We start from the raw sequence: 19840 nt of genomic DNA, 5'->3' as shown, positions 1-19840 counted from the left end.
AACAGGTATGTGGTTGTGCACATTCCTTGGCAGGACATCCTCCTCTTGCCAGTCACCATGAGGACAGAGCTGCCTCCTAACCCTGCTGCCTTGCAGGTGTGACTGGTTGGCTTGAACAGGCATCACAGGTGACAGAAAAGCATCATTTGTATCAGTGCAACCATCCACAGCATATAGCTGGGCAAGGGTTTGCCATAGAGAAATGCAGGGATGGATTAGGGCCCACCTGAGGTTCCCTCTAAAATGACAACTACAAAGGCATGGATAGTGTCTTCAGCCAGCATGACAAGGGGGTAAAATCATGGCACTTGGCAGGGGAGAACTGAGACTCAGTAAGCTGTGCTTTGCTGTATGCACTAACCAAGCAACAAAAACTTACGGAAACAGTTCCTCCAACTGGGCCCGGAGCTGCAACAGCAAAAGCCATCCATTCTGAGCCATACAGCTCCCAGAACCCCACTGTTATAATTCTAAAACTTGCATTTTCCCTCTTTCTCTTTCAACATTCTTCTCAAGAGATGCTGTAGACAGCTATGCCTTAAAAACAGCCCCCTTGCTTTATTTTACATATCTGTGCCACTATAGCATACATTTTTCACTTGTAATTGTCACCTGGAGAATGATATCAGTCTCATGAGCACTTAAATATATTCCTCACCACATGCATTTGAGTTCTTCAACTCAAGACTGCATTCAAAGCTTTTCACTGCTCTCACAGCTTAAACCTGCCTAGCTCCCAGATGAAGCCTTGGTAGCACACTTTGTCTCCAACTTATTTTGAAATCTACCCCTGCTCCAGAGGTAGAGGCACCAAGTCATTGCTCCTTTAGGTCCAATGAGAGGACAGAAACCCCTGACAGTCCAGAAGAACTGAGCAGGTGGTTTTCAAGCTCTCCTGGCTGCACAGCTCTGGCCCTGGAGATCCTTGTTGCCACCCACACTAATGTGCATGGCCTGGGCTCCAAAACACATGGTTTACATCAGGCCACTGTTTCAGCTCTTGGAGAAATACAGCCCACTGCTCAACTCAGCAGCCACTTCTGGGAGTGCAAAACATGAAAGCTACCCCAGCAGCAGGCCTCCTGAAAGCTTCCAAACATCAGGCAGTGAGATGGATATGGATGGATATAGCATACCCTGTAAATCAGGAACAGCATGTAGGGGGTGTGACCCTTCTAAAATAAAATCCTCAATCGCTAACAGAAAAGGGAGCAGCATTTATGAAGAATGTACTTTGTATGTCATAAAAACTATAATTATTCCCAATTCCCTAATAAGTAAAATACGGAAAAAGTTGAACATTTGGCAGACCCATTTTGGAAGAGTTTTTAAAACCAACTACTCCAAAACCAGCACTGAAAGGTGGCTTATAAACCTATCACTCAAACTATCCCTTTGTCTAGATACATTTCCTCCACCTAGCTGTCTAATACCAATTCACACTGATATTAGTCTATTTTTCTTTTGGATTCTCATCAGTGCATCTTTCAAGGTCCTGATAATATTAGCTTGCTTACATTTGAAGTCTTTGAAGTTCTTCATCTGGTGAAAATAATTTTGTTTCTGGTGGATTGTTTTCTTTTACATGGCTTAACCATATCAGCCAGAGGTACTGCCAAAATGACTGACAACATAAGGACTTTTCTTCCTATGCAGGACAGGGTCATAATTCTGACTCCAGCTATTCCTTGAGAGTCCAGAAAACAGTCTGAGGATTAGGTGGTACCATCAGCAGAATTAGGCTTATGGCCTTTTAGTTTTTGATAACAAATAAAAATCAGATCTATACTATTTGACTAAGTTTCAAATGTTAATACAGGTATCCTTTCAATCTTTGTTTGCTGATTTCAAGCCTAACCCTTCCTAAACTTAAAAATGGAAGACTGTAAGGAGGGACTGGATGCCTGTGGTACTCCAGTTTGACCCGAAGCTCCCTAGCTTCAGTGGAAACCTCTGCTTCATCAAGCCTGTCACTGGAAATTTGATTTGCAAGAAGGGAGACTCACTGATTTTTCAGAAAAAGAAATTTATAGCAAAGCTCACCTATTTCTTTTAAATCAACAAAGAGGAAAAACTTGAGGTGCCAATGGATCTGATAAAGCCACTGATCCCAAATGATTCCATAGGCACTCCTTCAACTCCTCATCTGCAGGATAAAGGGAATATTAGTGCTTCTCCAGTGAAATGCACCTGAGGTTTCCCAGTGCTGACACCACACTGCCTCACGAGACTCCTGGCTGTCTCCAATAGCAGCTCCTGTGACACTCCGATTCTTCCTAGTGTGCAAGAAACTCTCATCTCTTGGCTTCATTGGACATTTAGTTGTAGAAATAGCACAAATATCAACTTACAACATCTTAAGCCCTGTTTCTGAGATAAATCAGAGCCTGAGGCTGCTTCAAATGGTACAGTCTGAATTTAATCTGACTGCAATCACAAACAAGACAAAAGCACAGGATAAAGTTAGAACAGAGCTTGTTTTCCCACAGATAATCCTTGTACAGGCTGTCCTCTAGCCCTGTCAGAAGTTCAGTGACAGGAAGGAAACCTGCCTGAGAAAATTAGAACATGAACCCACACCAAGCAACTCATGCCATGGCAAGACATTGTGAGAATAAAACACCCCCCTTCAAAGTCTGTGTCTTTCCACACCATGTTTATGACTGTAGTCACCACATTGCTTTCACCTACACTTTGTTGTTGTTTTCGTATTCATGTTCTTCATTTACTATAAACTGTGGTAACTTTGTTTCTAACAGTCTAAGATGAAGCACACAATACATCAAAACCATGTCAGGAAAGTTAAGAGCAAACAAAACATTGCCACAATGCTAACAAGACCTATAATTTTGCTGAGTTTCCTCTTTAAAATTAGGGACACTTGACTCATACTACGTTTTAATGTGTATTTTCGTTGTCGAAGAAGGTATTGAAAACACACTGTTCATTGAAGAGAAGTGGACAGCACAGAAGAGAAACCTACAACATGGTCCTGAATACTTGGAAGCCACATCTTCCCTGGGACATCCCTGACTTCCACCTGCACACATGCACCATCCTCACACTCTCCTCACAGCCACCTCTACAAAGGCTAGGGCCATCAGCAGCACTGGCCCTGGAAACAGCTTAATCAGTGTTAAAGAAGCCCATTGGTATCACGAGTGGCAACACTCTCCTTAGTGGGGAGAAGTGGGTTTTAAGCACAGCTCATATTGCTCTCTCTGACTGCAGGAGAAGGTAGGAGAAGAAATCCCTGAGAGATTCCAAGGCAGCAGGATCCCCCTGAGCAGCTCCATGGCTCCTGAGGGCACTGCAAGGGCACTCATGCATCCATCTGTCACTGGTGACAGGGGCAAACTCATGAGTTTAAACAGCGTCTTCCATGCAAGTTCCTGGAGTGCAGGGCTTCCTTTTGTTCACCACTACCCCAGTCCACTGCTTGTCCCTCAAACATTTCAAAGGCTGTCAGAGGCGTGGGGATACTTCAAGTGCCACTTGGAACCCAGGCAGGATTTCGGCTGCATCACCCATGATGAGCAGCAACACTCTCATTCATGAAAACCTGGAATAAGACAGAATATTTGCTCAGACTGACTTAGCCTCAGTGGATTTCTCACATTCTGTGAAGCTGCCACCAAGATGTTTCATTTCCACATGAGGAAATATATGCAGAGCTTTCTTTAAGTTGAAGGTGAAACTCCAACCACAACTGATGGCCACACAGGTATGGCTAGATGGAAGGATGACAGGATTACAAGCCCACAAATGCCCTTCTCTCCAGCACTGACACCAGCATGGAGCTTGCACGATGCTGCTCTGCCCAGACTGGACATGGGCCCTGAGTGTGTGAGTTACTGCACTGCAGCTTACGCAGGACATTTATCGTCACCCCCACACAGGCTTGCAGATGAGACAATTTCCCTCTTATTTCCCTCTAGCTGGACCTCAAAGGATGCCCACAGGTGAGGTAGTAAAAAAAGAGAGTATTGTTTCTAGGCTGTCAGGCATCCCCTCCACCACTGTTCCCCCTCCCTGTGCCCGCAGCCTGAGGCAGGCAGCTTTGAAGTGGGTTGGCAGGGGACACAAGTCAGAGCCAGAGCATGCGCTTCTGTGAGCCAAGCTCTGTCCTGCTCCCCACAGCTATGGTCATAGATCTCCAGAAAGGAAAACACACCTATTAAAATTGCACTGCTCATTAGGAGGCTAACTAAACCATGGCAGCATCTTTATGCTGTGCACCTGGATCATTTCTTATGAACCTAAATCTGCTCTCCTTTCACATCCGTGCAATCTCATTAAAACCGGTGGCATGTATAGAAGCACTCAAGTGAGGAATGAGGCCCTGCTCACTCAAAGGCTGAAGAAAACATTGTATGTAGTTATCCTGATGGAGGATATGGACTAGGCTTAGGGGAAGTCACAGGAGGAAGCACAGCTCTCTTTCTGCACCAGCTTTCATTCCAACCTCATCAGGCAGTGGTTACCAACATCCATAAAGCACAAAGCTTCACATGCTTCGTTCATATTATTCACTTTATCTGTGAATTTTATTTTCAATTAAATACTTCTACCCAAACACCCAATTTCCTTCCAAATTTCTCCCAGCTATTGGTTGCTGGGATGTTTCATGGCCCATCCTCAAAGCAGGAGACAAATGGTAGCCTACAGCCTACTCTGTATTGGTTTGTGACAGGCTGTGGGAGGAAAGTGACAACTCTTAGTCACCTTCACGTCCCCTGAAAAACCTGTTAATTTTGGCCACTTTAACAGTCAGCAAATGGATTACATCAGTCATTTGTGGACACAGCAACAAGTGTTAACCAAGCCACAGCTAGTAAAAAACCTCATGGTTTCAACTGTTATTCAGAAATCTAGGATTGTGAAAATTTCAGAAAACTGATTTAACTGATTTTCACTTATAGAAAAAAAAAAAAGGGGGAAAAGATGATCAGTAGGATACCTCTGAAATGAAGATTGGTTTTGAATCCAAAGCGTTGGCAGTCTGGATGCTGTGGCTCTGCATTTAGTTCATTCCTTTATGCATACCAGAGATGTCACCAAATCATCCTCAAGCATCCTACTTACATTTGGGACAGTTGAAGTTTTACACTTCTCTCCAAAACCACTTCAAATATAGATAAATTTCTTCCCTTACCCAGTGAAATAGCACAGATTTTTTAATCTACTGGAGATTCATATGTTTATGTAAAGTCTTTCCATTCCATCTCTAGTTGAAGTGCATGTTCAACTTTCCATTCGAAACTGCCAAAAATGCCTCAGACTCACAGAGTAGGAATTCAAGCTTCATCATGCATTGAAGGAAAATAAAATTTAAAACTCTTCATTTTTATTTCACATTTCAAAGCCTTTTATAAATCAGAAAAGTTAGTTTCCCAAGGTGCAGGTTTGCTAAGAATAAAACTCAGGCTCAACATTAGTGCCTGCTCTTTCATTAGTAGCAGACAGAATTTAAGGTTCTTTACAGAGACTGGAAAACATAAATCTTAAAATAACATAGCCTTTGCTGCTTCCTCTTAAATGAAAATGTAAATAAAAACCACTAAAATATTATTTATCAATCTCTAATATGAAATGGTTCACGGTTCACATCTTGAAGTATTAGCTGCTCTGATTCTCCTAACTTTATTCCACATTATTTATTGCAGAAGTTCTTTCAACAAGTACACATATAGCTTTCTACCCTAAAAGGGAAGCTGGTGGCACACCCCCAAGGCTCCCAAAGTGCAAAACTCATAGATCCCAGATAAAGTGCATGCCAGGGAAATGCACAGAATACTATGATTGCTATTCTTTGGAGCACTGTATTAGGTTGGGCTCAGATAGGCACAGATCTTCATTACTGATAAATTACTTCCTTATTTGATTTCTTTTCCAAAGAGCAACTTTCTGCAGTCATATTCAAAACAATGTCTTCATGCAAAGCCCTGGGCTGTTTCACAAGTTCTAAGCAGTTCTATCATAGCTGAGCAGACGCAACTGAGACACACAGCAGCAGCCCCTTGGATTCACCTCATCATGATTTGTTAAGTACTGGGACAGCTGGCAAAGATTTTACCCAATGAATAACCTTGAAAACCATCCGAACATATAAGAAAGATACACTGACAGCTCTGCAGGTTTGTAAAAGAGAATCTATGCCATCTTTCTTGGGTTAGCCCAGGGATATTTAGAACTGAAAATTCACGTATCTACATTGATTTGGTCTCCAATGTTGAGTTTCAAGATTTGCAGCTTCTCCTCCCACGGCACAGAATATCCCTGACCAGTAGGATGTACAGCAAGAGGAGCCTCTGGGTAAGAAGAAAATCAATCCTTCCTGTTAACAAAGCCTCTGCAAAAATCAGGAGAGCGAGTCTCAGAAGTCTTTAACATGCCATAGCTAGCAGGCTGCTAGAGCTATGTCCCAATGTACATGGACTCCTATTTTATGCTATTCATGCTTGGTGTTTGAGCACCCAAAGTAGGAGATTTGGAAGGAAGGATGCAGTGGAAGGGTGTATTGATCAGCCCACTGTGACTGCTGTGAGGTGACCCGTGACACCAAGCTGGCACTAGTGCAGTTCAGAGGAATGAAGCTTTCTAACACCAAAACACCTGCCCAGCACTGCCTGCTTTGCCTGTGAGCTCTGACCCACCCACCACCAATGCTGGTGACCTATAATGATGAGGTGATGAACAATAATTCCCTCTCTCTTCAAACCTGAGCTTCTGATGAAAGGCAGCTCTTACTTCTGTGGCAGTGGTAATCTCTGCTGTCACAGGGCTTTGACTGGATCTGCATGGCAAGGACAGGTTACCCAACAGGGTTATGGGCAGCCTGAACCTGGGTGTTCTGTGTGGCCACTGCTGGGGAAGCAGCCCTGCAGCAACAGCAGAGACAAGGTCCAAGCCTGGATCCCTCAAACCAAGGCTGGCTGCTAAGAGCAAGGCAAGGAAATTTGCACTATTTTACAAGTAACTTAAGCAACTTGCTAACCTTTTGTGGGTTGGCCATCTGCTACCATTCAGTAGCACAAACATTTAGCTGAAGCTGCAAAGCTTCCTGAAACACAGTGATTACCTTCCATACAAAGAAGCCCCAAATTACTCAAAAGCTCCTACAAGCATTTTGAAGTTTCACTATTTGCCTTCTTGGTTTTTATGGGGACTACTTGCAAGCATAACAAAAGTTTGTGGGTTTTAAAAAATATTTATACAGCACAAGCAGAGAAAAAAATATATTTGCAAAAGGTCCAACTGCTGAAAAAGTCAAATGGTTCATTTCATATTGCCAAAAATCTTGCAAACTCTATGTCTAATTTTATGAGGCTCTTATGTTTGGATTCATAGGGTCTGCTTCTGCCACCCTCACTACAATTACTAGCAGCTTGTTCTGTAAGTGTCCAGTCCTAAGAAAAATCTTGCTTCTCCCAAAGGAAAGCAACAGGTTGAACAGTAGGAATACGCTAAAAATCACTCTCCCATCTTCAAACATACCACCTTCTTTCAGAAACATCCACACTAATTCATCAGATACTCTGATGCTTACACCCACCAGAACCTGAGGACCATCAGTTATCTGAGCTCTCACTTCAGCTCTCTCCACTGGGCTGAATCCTTCCTCTCTCCCTGCTGGTGTTAGGGAAAAAAAAACCAAACTTGTTTTTTCTTGTATTTCTTTCTCCCTTCCCTCTGTTGACACACACATGGATGGTTCCTTCCCTCCACTCCCAGTGGGAATGTGGACACCATCCTCTCCCAGACACACTACCACTGTGCCCACACGATGCTGCCTGTGACTTCCCTGTGCTAGCATAACATGGGACAGATGGCATGTCACCACCACAAGGAAAGATTTTAGCGAGTTCAAAGCCATTTCTCTTTTAATTTCACTTAAGTAGCAGTTTGAAATCAGTTTCCATCCCTCCAAGGTTTCACACTCGTTCCTATTCTCATGTCACATCATCAGCTGCAGGTTTCCAGCCCCATGTGATACCAAACACAACCAGAATCCCACACTGTCTCATACCACTCATCATCCCTCCCTGAGGGTAATTTAAACAGGTGTTTTTGCAGAGGAAAGAAAGTGTGTTTGCAGAGGTGTCTGGCCCTCAGCAATCAGCACTTCCAAGGGGCATGGCACACCCTGCACTGGGGGCTGACTTGCTGGGAGGGCAGATGAGGAGCACATATGGTCTGAGACATCTTGTGGTAATAAATTTGTGCTCAGCAGCTGAAACCCAGCAGCTCTGACCTGACTGGGAGGGGCTTTCATGAAAACATGTATATGCTCACTGAGCATTCAGTCCCCTGACTGCCATTTAAGCATGTACTCAGGCTCTTGGAGGACTGGCTTGACTTACAGTAGTCATTACGAGTGAAGAAAAGGAGCTCAGCGCCCTGGCAGAGCAATAACCACATTACAAACAAAATAATATATCACTGTACACATCTAGCATGGAAATTTGGCTTGCTAATATTGCTGTTTAAGGTTTAGACTTTCTAGGTTTTTAATACTGTTGCTGTGCTATCACAGAAGAGCTTCTCTGGTTAATTTCATTTTCTTTTGACTTTGTTTCTTTGTACAGACAGAAATTTTGCTTCTGCATACATTCAGCTTTGGGCAACTGGGCAATTCACAAGACATCAGTCATTACTTCTTGTTTGGAAAATTTCAAGTAGAAGAGAGTAGCGTCTTAGCTCGGGCAGTTCTTCAGCACAGTACAGCACAGCATGGAAAAAGCATTCAACTCGTTTTTAAAACAGGGCCAGTGGAGCTCGGGAAAGGTGAGATGTCACTTTCAAAGTCTGTCTCAGACTTTTGAATGAAACTAGGCCTTGTGATCCCAACCCACCTCCCCAGTAACACAACCTCAGGTACTTATCAAATACATATATTAAAAATACATGCAACCTGAAATCAGCCTGAAGTCTCAGACCAGCAAAGCCAAATGGAGCATTTCCATCACTGCCATTTGGTTTTAAATTGTTTTTAGCACCTCTGCTTTGGGAGACCAGAAACATGAGACCGATGGCGCAGCTGGGACACAAAGCTCAGCTGATGCAGCCAGCAGGGCTGCAAACACATAACTCAGAGCAGCCACTCCTGCAGAATGCAGCGAGCCCTCGGCCAAAGTCACCAGATTGCTGTGAGCCTCAGGCTGCTGCAGCCTCTTGGAGCCTGAGCTGAGGCCATCTGTAACACATCCCGGGCTAAAGACCACACAATTATGTCACCCAACTCGGCATGGCTTCAAAAGGTGACCAAAGGGAAAGACATGCAGACTGTGCAAAAGTGCAGCTCAGTTACTCGTGCAGGGGCAGATTCTGATGCTGTTAGGTGCTTCCATGGGGCTGCCACATGAAGCAAGACATTACCCAGCAGGAGTTACAGCATCTAAATCCAACTCTCCATCCATCTGGCTATAGCCTGTGTCCTGCAGTGCTCTCAGACCTGCCCCAAGATCTCAGCAGCAAAGGCAAAATTAAACACTGTCTTCCTGAGGCTGAAAACATGAAACCTGGATGGGTGCTAGGGTTGGGAACGGGGTGCTGCTCCCACCCTCCCCTCCCTCAGCAGCAGAGCATCCAGGGACTCTGAGAGGGCTGGCCAGGCAGGTGGCAGGGCTTGGGCTGTTCTCTGGTACCACAGTTCATGCATGGCAGCATGTTTTGCCAGTTACATTTGCTGCTTTCCATTGTGGGATTTTTAAAGCACACTCAGTAGTTTTTCCCCGATACCAGCTAAGCCCTTCTGTACATCCTTCCAAGGACACCACTCTGAAAGAAGGGATTAAACATTTCATAACAGAATACCAAAACAAATTATGTTGACCATTCAATTTCTCTTATTTCTGTCTTTTTTTTTAGAGATGAGGAAACACTAACATTCCAGCTCCAGCAGTCCTGAACTTTTTCCCAAAAAAAAGTTTCAGCCAAAATATTCCAGTCAACTCTACAGTAAACATGACGAATAACCATTTGAAGAGCGGCCTCTTATTTTACAGCAAATGTATATATTAAGAACAACCAACTCCTCCAATGGAAAAATAATCAGTTTAGCACAGGAAGAATACAACAGTCGGAAAGATTTGCTGGAACCAGGATCATTGCAGGATGCCCAAGAGGACTTAATAACTATGTAATAGTGGAATAGCTGCACTGGAACTGTGAAATATGAACACACTCCACAGTCCTCAAAGAGTAATTTACTCTGTTTAATGAAGAGCTGATTTGATGACTGAGTTACTCACTGAAGAGGGTTGATTTAAAATGCACACTCCTCCAGACCACTTTTTAATGTGTACATAGTTAAATTTGGATGTACATTTTATGTGTTCTTCCAGGATGAGGAGAAGCTTGGACTGCCTTCCTTACCACTGGATTTCAGTATTACATTTGATGTAATTAACGATTTCTCTTTGTTTTGGAAAAGGTCTCTGTTTAGAGCACACAATTTCTACATGTCTTGGGTCTTTCTTCCACTTTTCCTTGCTTCTCTACTCCTTAAGACTATTTGCTTTAAATACAGACCTGCCAAATGCAAGCACTTATACCAAAATGGAGACACATGCAGGCTGATTTCAGAGGCACTGAAGAGTGCTCAGCTCTAACCATAGCACAGAGATGTGACAAAGCCAGGGTACACAACCCAACCTGCCGCGTGGGAAAAGCTTCTGTGTCCCACTGCACAGATGTCATTTATGAAGAGCAAACAGTGGGCCAGAGGTTACAAGTTCAATGAGAGTGAGGTACAGTGACTGCTGCTTGAGAAATATACAGTTTAACCCAGAGAGATTTTAACCATCCTGAAATTGCTGTGAACAGTACAAAACATGCTGAAGTTTAAACAGTCATTTGCAGAAACTCTGAGTAGGAGAAAAGACCTTATATGACATCCCAGACAGCAGCTCTGGGGAACTGGGGAGGTGAAATTGCCATTTCCAGAGCTACATGACCCAGCATCCATGTGCCTTAGGAGGGCAGGACACAGGAAAAGTGGTCTGGAGAGAAGTAGGTACCAGGTCCCATCCAGCAGAGAGGAGGCAGCAGAGGGAGCTCAGCAGCCTGCACAGGTCTTGCTGGGGACCAGAAGCACATGAGCTGTCAGCACAGGCTTTCATCTCCCCAAGCAAATCAAGAGCAGGCAATGAAGGGGATCCTGTGTAAACACTGTTTGATGTTGCTCTTGTTAACTCTGCTATTGGTACAGCAGTTAAGCACTCAACCATGTGGTACACTGTGGAAAAAGTTATTTTTCATTACAAGCTTGTCTAAAGTTTAAAGAGGAACCAGGGAAAGCAGACACTTTCCAGGTGCTTGTACACCCCCAAAGGAAATGAATCCAACTACAGAGGTGCTGCAGGCAAAAGCTGCTGGTGCCTCAAGTAAGAATAAATGTGAGAGTTGGGATCAGAGTGTGCATAGTCTGTCTAGCCAGGTACAAGGGTAGTGCAAAATCCTGCTGGTCTAAATGCCTCTTTGGTAAGAGTCAAGCAGTGGAGACACAGGACTAAACCACACCATCCTCTAAATCCCTAGGCATCCAGGGTGTGGAGGAAATTAAGAAACGTGTGTCCTGAGACCCAGAGAACAGACAGAAAAGCAGAAGATCTCAGCAGTTCTTGGTTTTCTTTAAATCTTGTGCAATTTAAGCCACTGTCTTGATCTTGGCAGTGCTTATTTTGGCACTTCAGTTTGTGAACATTCAGCACAGACTGTAGGTTTTGCAGCCAACAGTGCAGCAGAATAAGCAGCAGTATAGCAAACACATATAAGAAAATGCTAACACTATTTCAAAGGTTTTCTGTTGGGTCATGCACAACAAAGGATCTTTCAGACAACTTCACATATCTTCAAGACACCCATCACTCCTCTACTGAACTGGAAATGTAAGACATACCACTCCTCAGAGGCTATGAGGTTAGTGCAAACATAGCCAAAATGCAAGTTCTCAACCCATATGGAAGCAAAGCACTTGGGTTTTTACAGAGGGAAAGGATATCCTCAGCTTCAGAATCTGCTGCTCTCCTCTGGATTCCACTGCCTCACAACCCAGCAGTTCATCCCTCCCTCTCATGCTGGGCAGGGGCACTGGCTGCAGAGATGAAGCCATCTTTCTCATCTTGGGGAATAATGAAAACACTCATAGTTGCAAGTGAATTAAATTTCATGTGCATTCAAAGGAATAAAAACAATCCCACAGTGCAGCACACCAGTGAAACTGTTGCTGCTTTAGGGAGCCGTAAAAGAGAAATGGCACGTGGCAATTTCAGGGGTAGAAAAAGATAACAGGGAGTGCTGGCACCTGCCTGAAGGATCAGTACAGAGTCTGCAGGGTTGGGAGAACCTCCTCAAGGCTGCACAAAAGTGTGGTACACCTACAGCTTGGGGGAGAAAATAGCAGCATGGGGCTTCCCAAGAGGAAGGCACATCAATGCCCATACCATTTCCTCTGGGGAAGTGACCAATTCTCCTGCTTAGTGCATTAGCAGTCTGTGGGTGACTTGCCTTTCATCCATGTCATCTCCTCCTTCCCAGCAGAAAGCACAACAAAAGGTAAATGTTCCCATGATACATGCATGCACCTAGCCATGGTTCACTTGGACAGGTGAAGGGGGAGTAAAGGAATACTAATTTATGAAGACAGGTAACCAAAGTTAAACACGATAATCAGATCCTAACACTTCAAAACTAAGGGGGGAAAAAAGTGTTGATTTGGCTGCAGTTTTTTGCATATTTGGGATCACACCCAAGCTACTAAACACAGGTTCAATCTAGAGGTCTTTGGTTAGGAAGAGGTTCCAGTCCTGATTATACTTGAGCTGCAACAAGCATAAATTTAAGAGACCTAATGCCTGGTGCCAGCACATCCCAATGCCAGCTTAGCCACATTCCTGAGCACTTCCTCAGTGACAGACGGAGATATGTTACATAACTCCCAGCTAGAGAAACCATGGGTCCTGGACATGAACCAGAAGCTGCACCTGGTGGAAATACTGCTATGCTTCCTTCATGTGAAGACAACAGCTCACCTGCAGACAGCTGCATACAATGTGAAGCAGATATAAAGTCCAAACTAAGTTATCTTGAGAACTTAGAAGTCACTTTTCAGTGTCCTGCACAGGAAGTATGATCACTGAATGAGTCTGAGCTATATTTTTGTGCAATTGAATGCTCACTCAAGACACTGGATCATAGACACAAGATCCCTTCCCCCTGCTGGCGTATCTTTGTCTTGCTGCATCATTGACTCAGCCCGCCCTTCTAATTTCTTTTTGTATAGATCAGCTTCTGCAAGCATCTTAACCACATGTCCAGCCAAAATCAGTCCATGTGCACTCTGAAGAGCTGGAATCACAGACTTGGACAGCACAGGAGCTTTCATACATCTGACACACCCAGAGGCTGGTACAGAGCTATACAGTTAAGACCATTACAGCACTGTCCTAAATAACTGAGAAGATACATTCCTTAGAGCTAAATGAAGTGGAAAATTCCCTTGGAGACTCTTCTGCTTTCTCTGTTTGTGTCAGACAGTCTAGACAAGGGAGGAAAATGAGAGTTAGTGCTGCTGTCAGAAAGGCTCTTGCTCTGAACATGGCCTCCTCTTAATGTCTCTCCCAAATTTCTCCTGCTGGCCACAGGTGGTTCCTGAATACTGTTTTTCTAAGCTAATAAGGTGGGTGGGTGACTACTGTTTTCTGTAGTCAGTATCCATTCTTCCACACATGGGATCTGGCAGCAGATCTCTCTTGGCAATACGCAAATGGGATCTGCCCCCTGAGCTGGCTCCAGCACAACACCCTTCTCTTACGCTTTCTTGGCCCGGGGTCTGCCACAACAATCCTGGGCACAGGCCCCACACTGACTTTCTATTTTGATAAACAGAACACAGTCAATGACAGCACCAGCCCAATGCCAGACCCTTACTGGGGAAAAATCCTTTTTTTCTTTCCATAGACAGAAATTGAAGGGCTTTTTCACTTCATTGGAGCCTGTCTGCTGAGCCAAGACAGCCTCCCTGTCTCACAGACATGGTACTTGGACAAAGGCTCCAAAGTGCAGAATGGGTTTGGGACAGATCCCCTAGACAAAGCACATGCAGCAAAGGTGGTCAGCAGGACAATTTCAAACACAGCTAGAATGTGAGAAAGCAGGACCAAGGGCAGCAAAAATGCTCAGCAATGGCTTTTACCCCCTGAGAAAGAACTCCAGAATCCACCAGCCCTCTTGTCTAAGACTGCACTTGCTCATGACACAGCCTGTGTTTATAGCTTATAAACTGTGTTTGTACCTTATAAACTACTCTCTAGACTAGAGAAGGAAAGTGGTGTCCACTCAAAGTGGCCAGCACATCAACACGGACAGGGAGTACACATGCAGCCCACATCCAGTCACTCCAGCCACACTGGGGTTAACAGCTCAGTATTCCCACTCCAGCAGGTTTTGGTGTGCTCCAGAGTTCCATAGCTGGGAAGCACGAAGAGCTCTGTGCAGCACTATGCCAACACATTTGGGTTTGTTCAGAAATTGGCCCAATTTTTACACCACATTGGTGTGGGACTGCAAACAAGGAAAGACTAGATGGATATTACATGCAAAATTTTTAGTGAAGTATCAGAATCTCTAAGGATCACTTTAGACATTACAGAGTCAGGGAAGCAAGAGCCTGCATGCACTCAACAGCTAACACTTTTCCTCAGAGGCTATGACATTTCTCACGATGTTTCCCTAACTAGCAGAACAAAAACTCCCCTGCTCCCTTCCCTCCCTCTCTCTTTCCAGCAGGCAGCCCCAGCGATCCAGTTCCCCCTCCATTTACCACTGCCACAAGGGAGCACTATTATAAAACCGCTTCCAGGAGTGTGATCCCAAGCTTAACTCGGACGGGCACAGCAAGTTGCAGAGAGACTACAGTTCCAGGCTAAGCAGATCATTCCTTTCCAGATGTTTAGCTGCACACTAAAACTCACCAGGAGCCACGGGTGACATGAAGTCCCAGGCTCTGCCGCACAGCCCAGAGCTGCAGGAGAGTTGGAGAGGATGCTGTCGTCCTCGGCTGGCTCCTCTGCGACTACAGCACGGGGCTGGAGATGGGACAGCCACCACATCCGGAGCCTGGGGGGAAGTGTCCCTGTGCCACCCTGGCTACTGTAACCCCAACAGATACATTCTGGCGCTGAAATGCCTCTGCATGCGTGTCTATACCCTGTCTTTAGCCGTGCTCTGATGCACACCTTGTGGCCACAAGCTGAGGAGATTCGGTTCAGCGTTGTCTGCGGTGCAAAAAGCGCCGCGGGGGCCGCAGTGATCGCTCACTGCTTCCACAAGGGAAAGGACAGGGCACATCTGCCACTGCCTCCCACAACCTCTGCCACCTCCAGAGCTTAAACCTGAGCCTGCGGGCCCGGGGAGCTCTGACAGCAGCGCCAGCCTTGCCCAGGCTGATACAGGGTTCGATCCGCGGGACTCCGGCGGCGGGAACGAAGAGAAGAGAGGAGAGATCTCTCCTGGCTTCCCAGGGAGATGCAGCGCTGGGCTGCCGGTGTCAGCGCCGCTAGCCGCGCGGGAGGGGCTCCTCAGCAGAGCCCAGACGGGACGGTGGAACCAGCACGAGGTTCCATAGGGAAAAAGGCATCCACGGGCTGAAGGCAAGAGGGAGGCTGTCACCCTCCGGTGCCATCTGTTCCCGTCTGGCCACGAGCGTCCTTGTGGGCTGCAGCCCTGCGCTCCGGAGCTGCCCGAAACGCGGCAGAGCCGCAGCGGGCTAACCCACGGAGGGTCCCGGCCGCTCTCCGAGCGCCGGGTGACCCTCGGTGCCGAGGCTTGCCCGGCTCTGCAGCTCCCCCTCCCCGCTCGAGGGGCACCGGCCGAGGGGCCCGCACACACCGAGGGCAGCGGCAGGTGCCTGTGCCGGGGCAGGGAGGCGGCCGCCTCGGCCGGGGTGTGCCCGCGGCGCTTGTCCCCGAGCCGGGCGGGGGCAGAGAGCGGCGCCGCGGGGCATCCCCCAGCACCGTGTCGCCCCCGAGCCCCCCGCCCCGCGGCACCTCCCCGCCGGGCAGCGACAGGCGTGGGGCGGCAGCTCCCGCGTACCTGGCAGGGCGGCGGGCAGCAGGGTGGCCAGGAGCAGCAGGGCGGCCCAGGGCGCGGCGGGCCCCGCCATGGGGCCGGGGGCGCGGGGCGCGGGCGGCGGGAGCGGCGGGGCGCGGAGCTGCCGCCCGCCCGGCGATCGTCTCGGCGGGGCTGCCCCGCTGCTGCCTGCGCGCCCCGCCGTCTCCTCCTCCCGGGCTGCCGGGACACTGCAGCCGGCGGGGCGGCCCCGCGGAGGCGGGAGACTGCCCCCCGCCCCCCCCGGCCCCGGCCCGCCCGGCGCCCGGCCCGCCTGCCCCGGCGGCCAGCGCCCGCAGCATCCCCTGCCTTGGCGAGAGCGCACCTGGCTCCTTCGGGAAGCATCTCCCCAAGGAGACGACGAACTCCGTGCCTGCCCCTCGACACCCAGGGGAATTTCAGCTGGCCCACGCGTGTTACCCGCACCCTCGTGCTGCCTTCTGTCTTCTCCCCTAGTGGCACTGTGCCCTCCCAGCTGGGGTGGGTATTCAGTCCTGCGTGGGCACAGGGATCCCTATACAGAACTTTCTTTATCGGATTGTCTTTCCTTCTTCTCATCATCTTTTGTTCTTTCTTAACTTCCACCCCGTATGGGGCCAGGGTTTTTGCTTCACTAGCCTTGCATTGGGGGGATGCACTGTTAGATCTGCAAGGCACTTTGCAGTCCGACTTGTCTGGCTCTTCCTGCAATCCTCCAGCCCACATCCCCCATCTACTTTTTGCTGCATTGCTGAGGGATATTTCTGTAACAATTAATAATGGGTCCCCTGCTGTGGAAACTAAGCAAAAATAAAACCAAAGCAAAACTAAATGAGCATAAAAGTTCTTGCCTGCTATGAAGAGAAAGATACTAGAAAAAATAAACACCATATTTTATTAAAAAAAAAACCAACAAAACAACAAAGAAACAGACTAAACAAACAAAAGTACAGATCAAAGGAAGGCAAATAACAGGGGCAGGATTTGCACAGGAGTCTGGCTCCACACCTGCTTCTGCCCAGACACTGGCTTTGGCATGCTGCCACACAGCTCCATGGCATGGAGGACTGGCACAGAGTGGCTCCAAAATCTCAGGCTACATCTCTGTTGCTGGACATACCTGCTTCTGGGACTCTAGCCCTATTCACCACTCTGGCCCTCCTGGCCAAGCTGCCCCCACAGCCCACAGGGACATACTGGCCACATCTTCAGTGGTATCAGTGAAAACACAGTATCCTTCATGACCTGCATGTTACATATGTGCATTTTCATAGTTTGAAGCATCCAAAGTGAGGTGCAGACAGTGTTAACTGATGAGCTGAATGTGTATTCACAGCAGAACACTGTAGGTGTAGCTACATTCAATGTAGCTACATTCCCTGTGATGTTACAGTGGGATGGTGTTGGAGAGCTCTGTGGGACATAGGGAGCCAAACCCAGCAGCTGCTTAACCATAGTGGGTATGGGGCAGCCTCCTGCAGAACCACACCTGGGTTTTGTTTCATTGCAAGGTGATCACTGCTCTCTGTAAGGAAGCCTGGGAGCAAGCTGAGACTGGGGCAGCCATGCACAAGGCAGGGACTGTAGTCCAGAACTGAAGCAGGAAGCCACACTGGCTCCTGAGTTGTGGGCATCTCCAGAAGGCTGTCTTTCACCACTCCTGGAATATTTCCTCCTAGAATTTGACTGCTACACCCTGGGAGAGGCTTTTAAAAACCAAACAGCATAGCAAACAGAAGGAGTCTCTAGATGCAGGGTTTCGGGAAGCTCGAGTTAAGGCACATCTGTAATACCACATTTTTAGTAGATTGATGTCCATTGCAGCCTCCTGGCTTTGCATCACACCAGACACCACTGGTCACTGTACCCCTCATTGCTCTGAACACTGTACCCCTCCTGCTTGAGCATCACAGCTTCACTATCCCCTTTCAGCTTTGCTTCTCTCCTTCCTAAGTGGCATTCTCATGGATGCGGTTCCCAGTGCAATAGTATCCATCAAATCATGAGGAATGGAACCCCAAAGTGCAGCTTTGAAAGGCCTTTTCTGGATTATGAATCAAAGACTGACTTGAACACTGGCTGGTTAAAGACATGTAATTCTCATACGGGACACCAGCTGTTTCTGAGAGAAAGTACACTTCACTAGCAAAGCATGACAGCTAGGGAAAAACGCAAAAACAACCACACTGAAAGATCTGGATATTCAGGTCAAAATGTTTAGGAAGTAAACCTGGGTAAAGAGTATCTATTAGAGTCAGGGATCTCAGCATCAGAAAAATCCAAATCCTGCCTGCTATCTGCAGCAAGAGCTGTTCTGTGTGAGGAAGGTGTCATTGTACATGGGGGGCATTTGGGAATTTCAGTGGATGTAGTTAGCAGAACAATGTGACTCTGCCAGTACTCCCTGACAAGGATGTCTGAGCTTGCCCTAAGAGAAAGTGGTGCCTGGCAAGGCAGGAGGAATGGACTCAGCATGCCCCTCCAGCACCCACACATCCCCTCTCACCCCCCAGCTGGTCATGGGGGGCAGAGGGATCCCCATGGAAGCATGATATTACTCAGTAGGCTCAAGCCCACTTGCTGCTTTTTAAATCACAGCTCTGAAAAGGGAAAAACCATGGCACTTACTAACTGGTGGAAAAAGGATATATAGGTACATTGAAAAGGGTGAATCTTTGCAGAGTACACAAATCTGGAAGGGGTTTTATTTTCCTCAGTTGTTTCTTCATTGCTTGCTCTATGCAAGTGCATCCAGGAGAGACAGAGGGTTGAATATTCAGGGTGCAGCCACCTGTCTGGACGAAACTATCCACTATGCTCACCTATATAGGCTGTGCAGTCTTGGAGGTTTTTCACTTAAAAGACAGAATTCCATGGAGAATGTGGATAACTCAGGAAACAACCAAGATACCATACTGCAACGAGTATGGACTTGTTCCTATGGCAATGTGAAATTTGTTTCTTTGCAGGAAATGAATTTTCTGTAATTAGCCCAGCTGATATTAATGTAACATTTAAGATTAAATTATAGTTTAAACCAAGACAAGGGATATTTGGGATTGCTGATTCTTTCTCTCTTGTTTATGCAAGTGCTTCTCTTGAAGCCAGACAAATAATCACTATATGCTGGAAAATCCTGCGCAGAGAAGATACAATGCACCAGCAGTTTGTTTTCAGGATTTCCAGAAAACCCATTGAAACAGGTCTTCAGCTGGCACAGTCCAGCAGAGCTTCTTGCCTCACCTCCTTTCATTTTCTGTGGAGCTCTTTTATATTTATACCAGCTAATGGAACAGCTTTTTGCCTTTGGTGAACAAACTTACTGATTCTTGACTTCAAAAATGTTTGTCAGTGATGCAAAGGAAAGATAGCTGCAGGCTGTGAGATAAAAATGGTACTCCAGATGGTTTGTAGGGGCAGGATTACAAATGGAAGACACAGGCAGGCAGAGACATAGAAAGGAAGAATTTTAGTGAGCCAAATTGTCAGATACTTATAAGCAATTTCAAGGGCTCTGTACAGAGAGTTTCTCTCCTCTATAATTCTCTACAGCACTGGCTGCAGCTCACTTGGATACAAGCAAGCAGGATTCAGCCCCAGCATCAGCCCAGGTATGGCAGCATGGGCTACAACACAGGCATGGCTCAGCACCCAGCAGCTAAAGCCACATCTGCTGTGGAGTGTCTTCTACTCCATCTGCAATCACAGTTTCAGATCCAAGTGAAAATATAGCAGCCTTTTACTAAATTCC

At 46.7% G+C, this 19840-nt stretch overlaps 1 protein-coding gene across 1 annotated transcript in view; it reads right to left on the bottom strand.

Moving 5' to 3' along the window:
• Window positions 1-16171, bottom strand: part of FNDC1 (fibronectin type III domain containing 1) — a 62880-nt gene extending 46709 nt beyond the window's left edge. The window contains exon 1 of the mRNA XM_036381002.2: window positions 16096-16171. Coding sequence (XP_036236895.2) covers window positions 16096-16165 — 70 coding nt within the window. The 5' untranslated portion in view covers window positions 16166-16171. The remainder of the gene's footprint in view (window positions 1-16095) is intronic.
• Window positions 16172-19840: the final 3669 nt, after the last annotated feature.

Source organism: Molothrus ater, chromosome 3, assembly GCF_012460135.2.
Source record: "Molothrus ater isolate BHLD 08-10-18 breed brown headed cowbird chromosome 3, BPBGC_Mater_1.1, whole genome shotgun sequence".
In the NCBI taxonomy this organism is placed as follows: domain Eukaryota; kingdom Metazoa; phylum Chordata; class Aves; order Passeriformes; family Icteridae; genus Molothrus; species Molothrus ater.
This window is presented reverse-complemented; position numbering and strand designations above follow the sequence as displayed.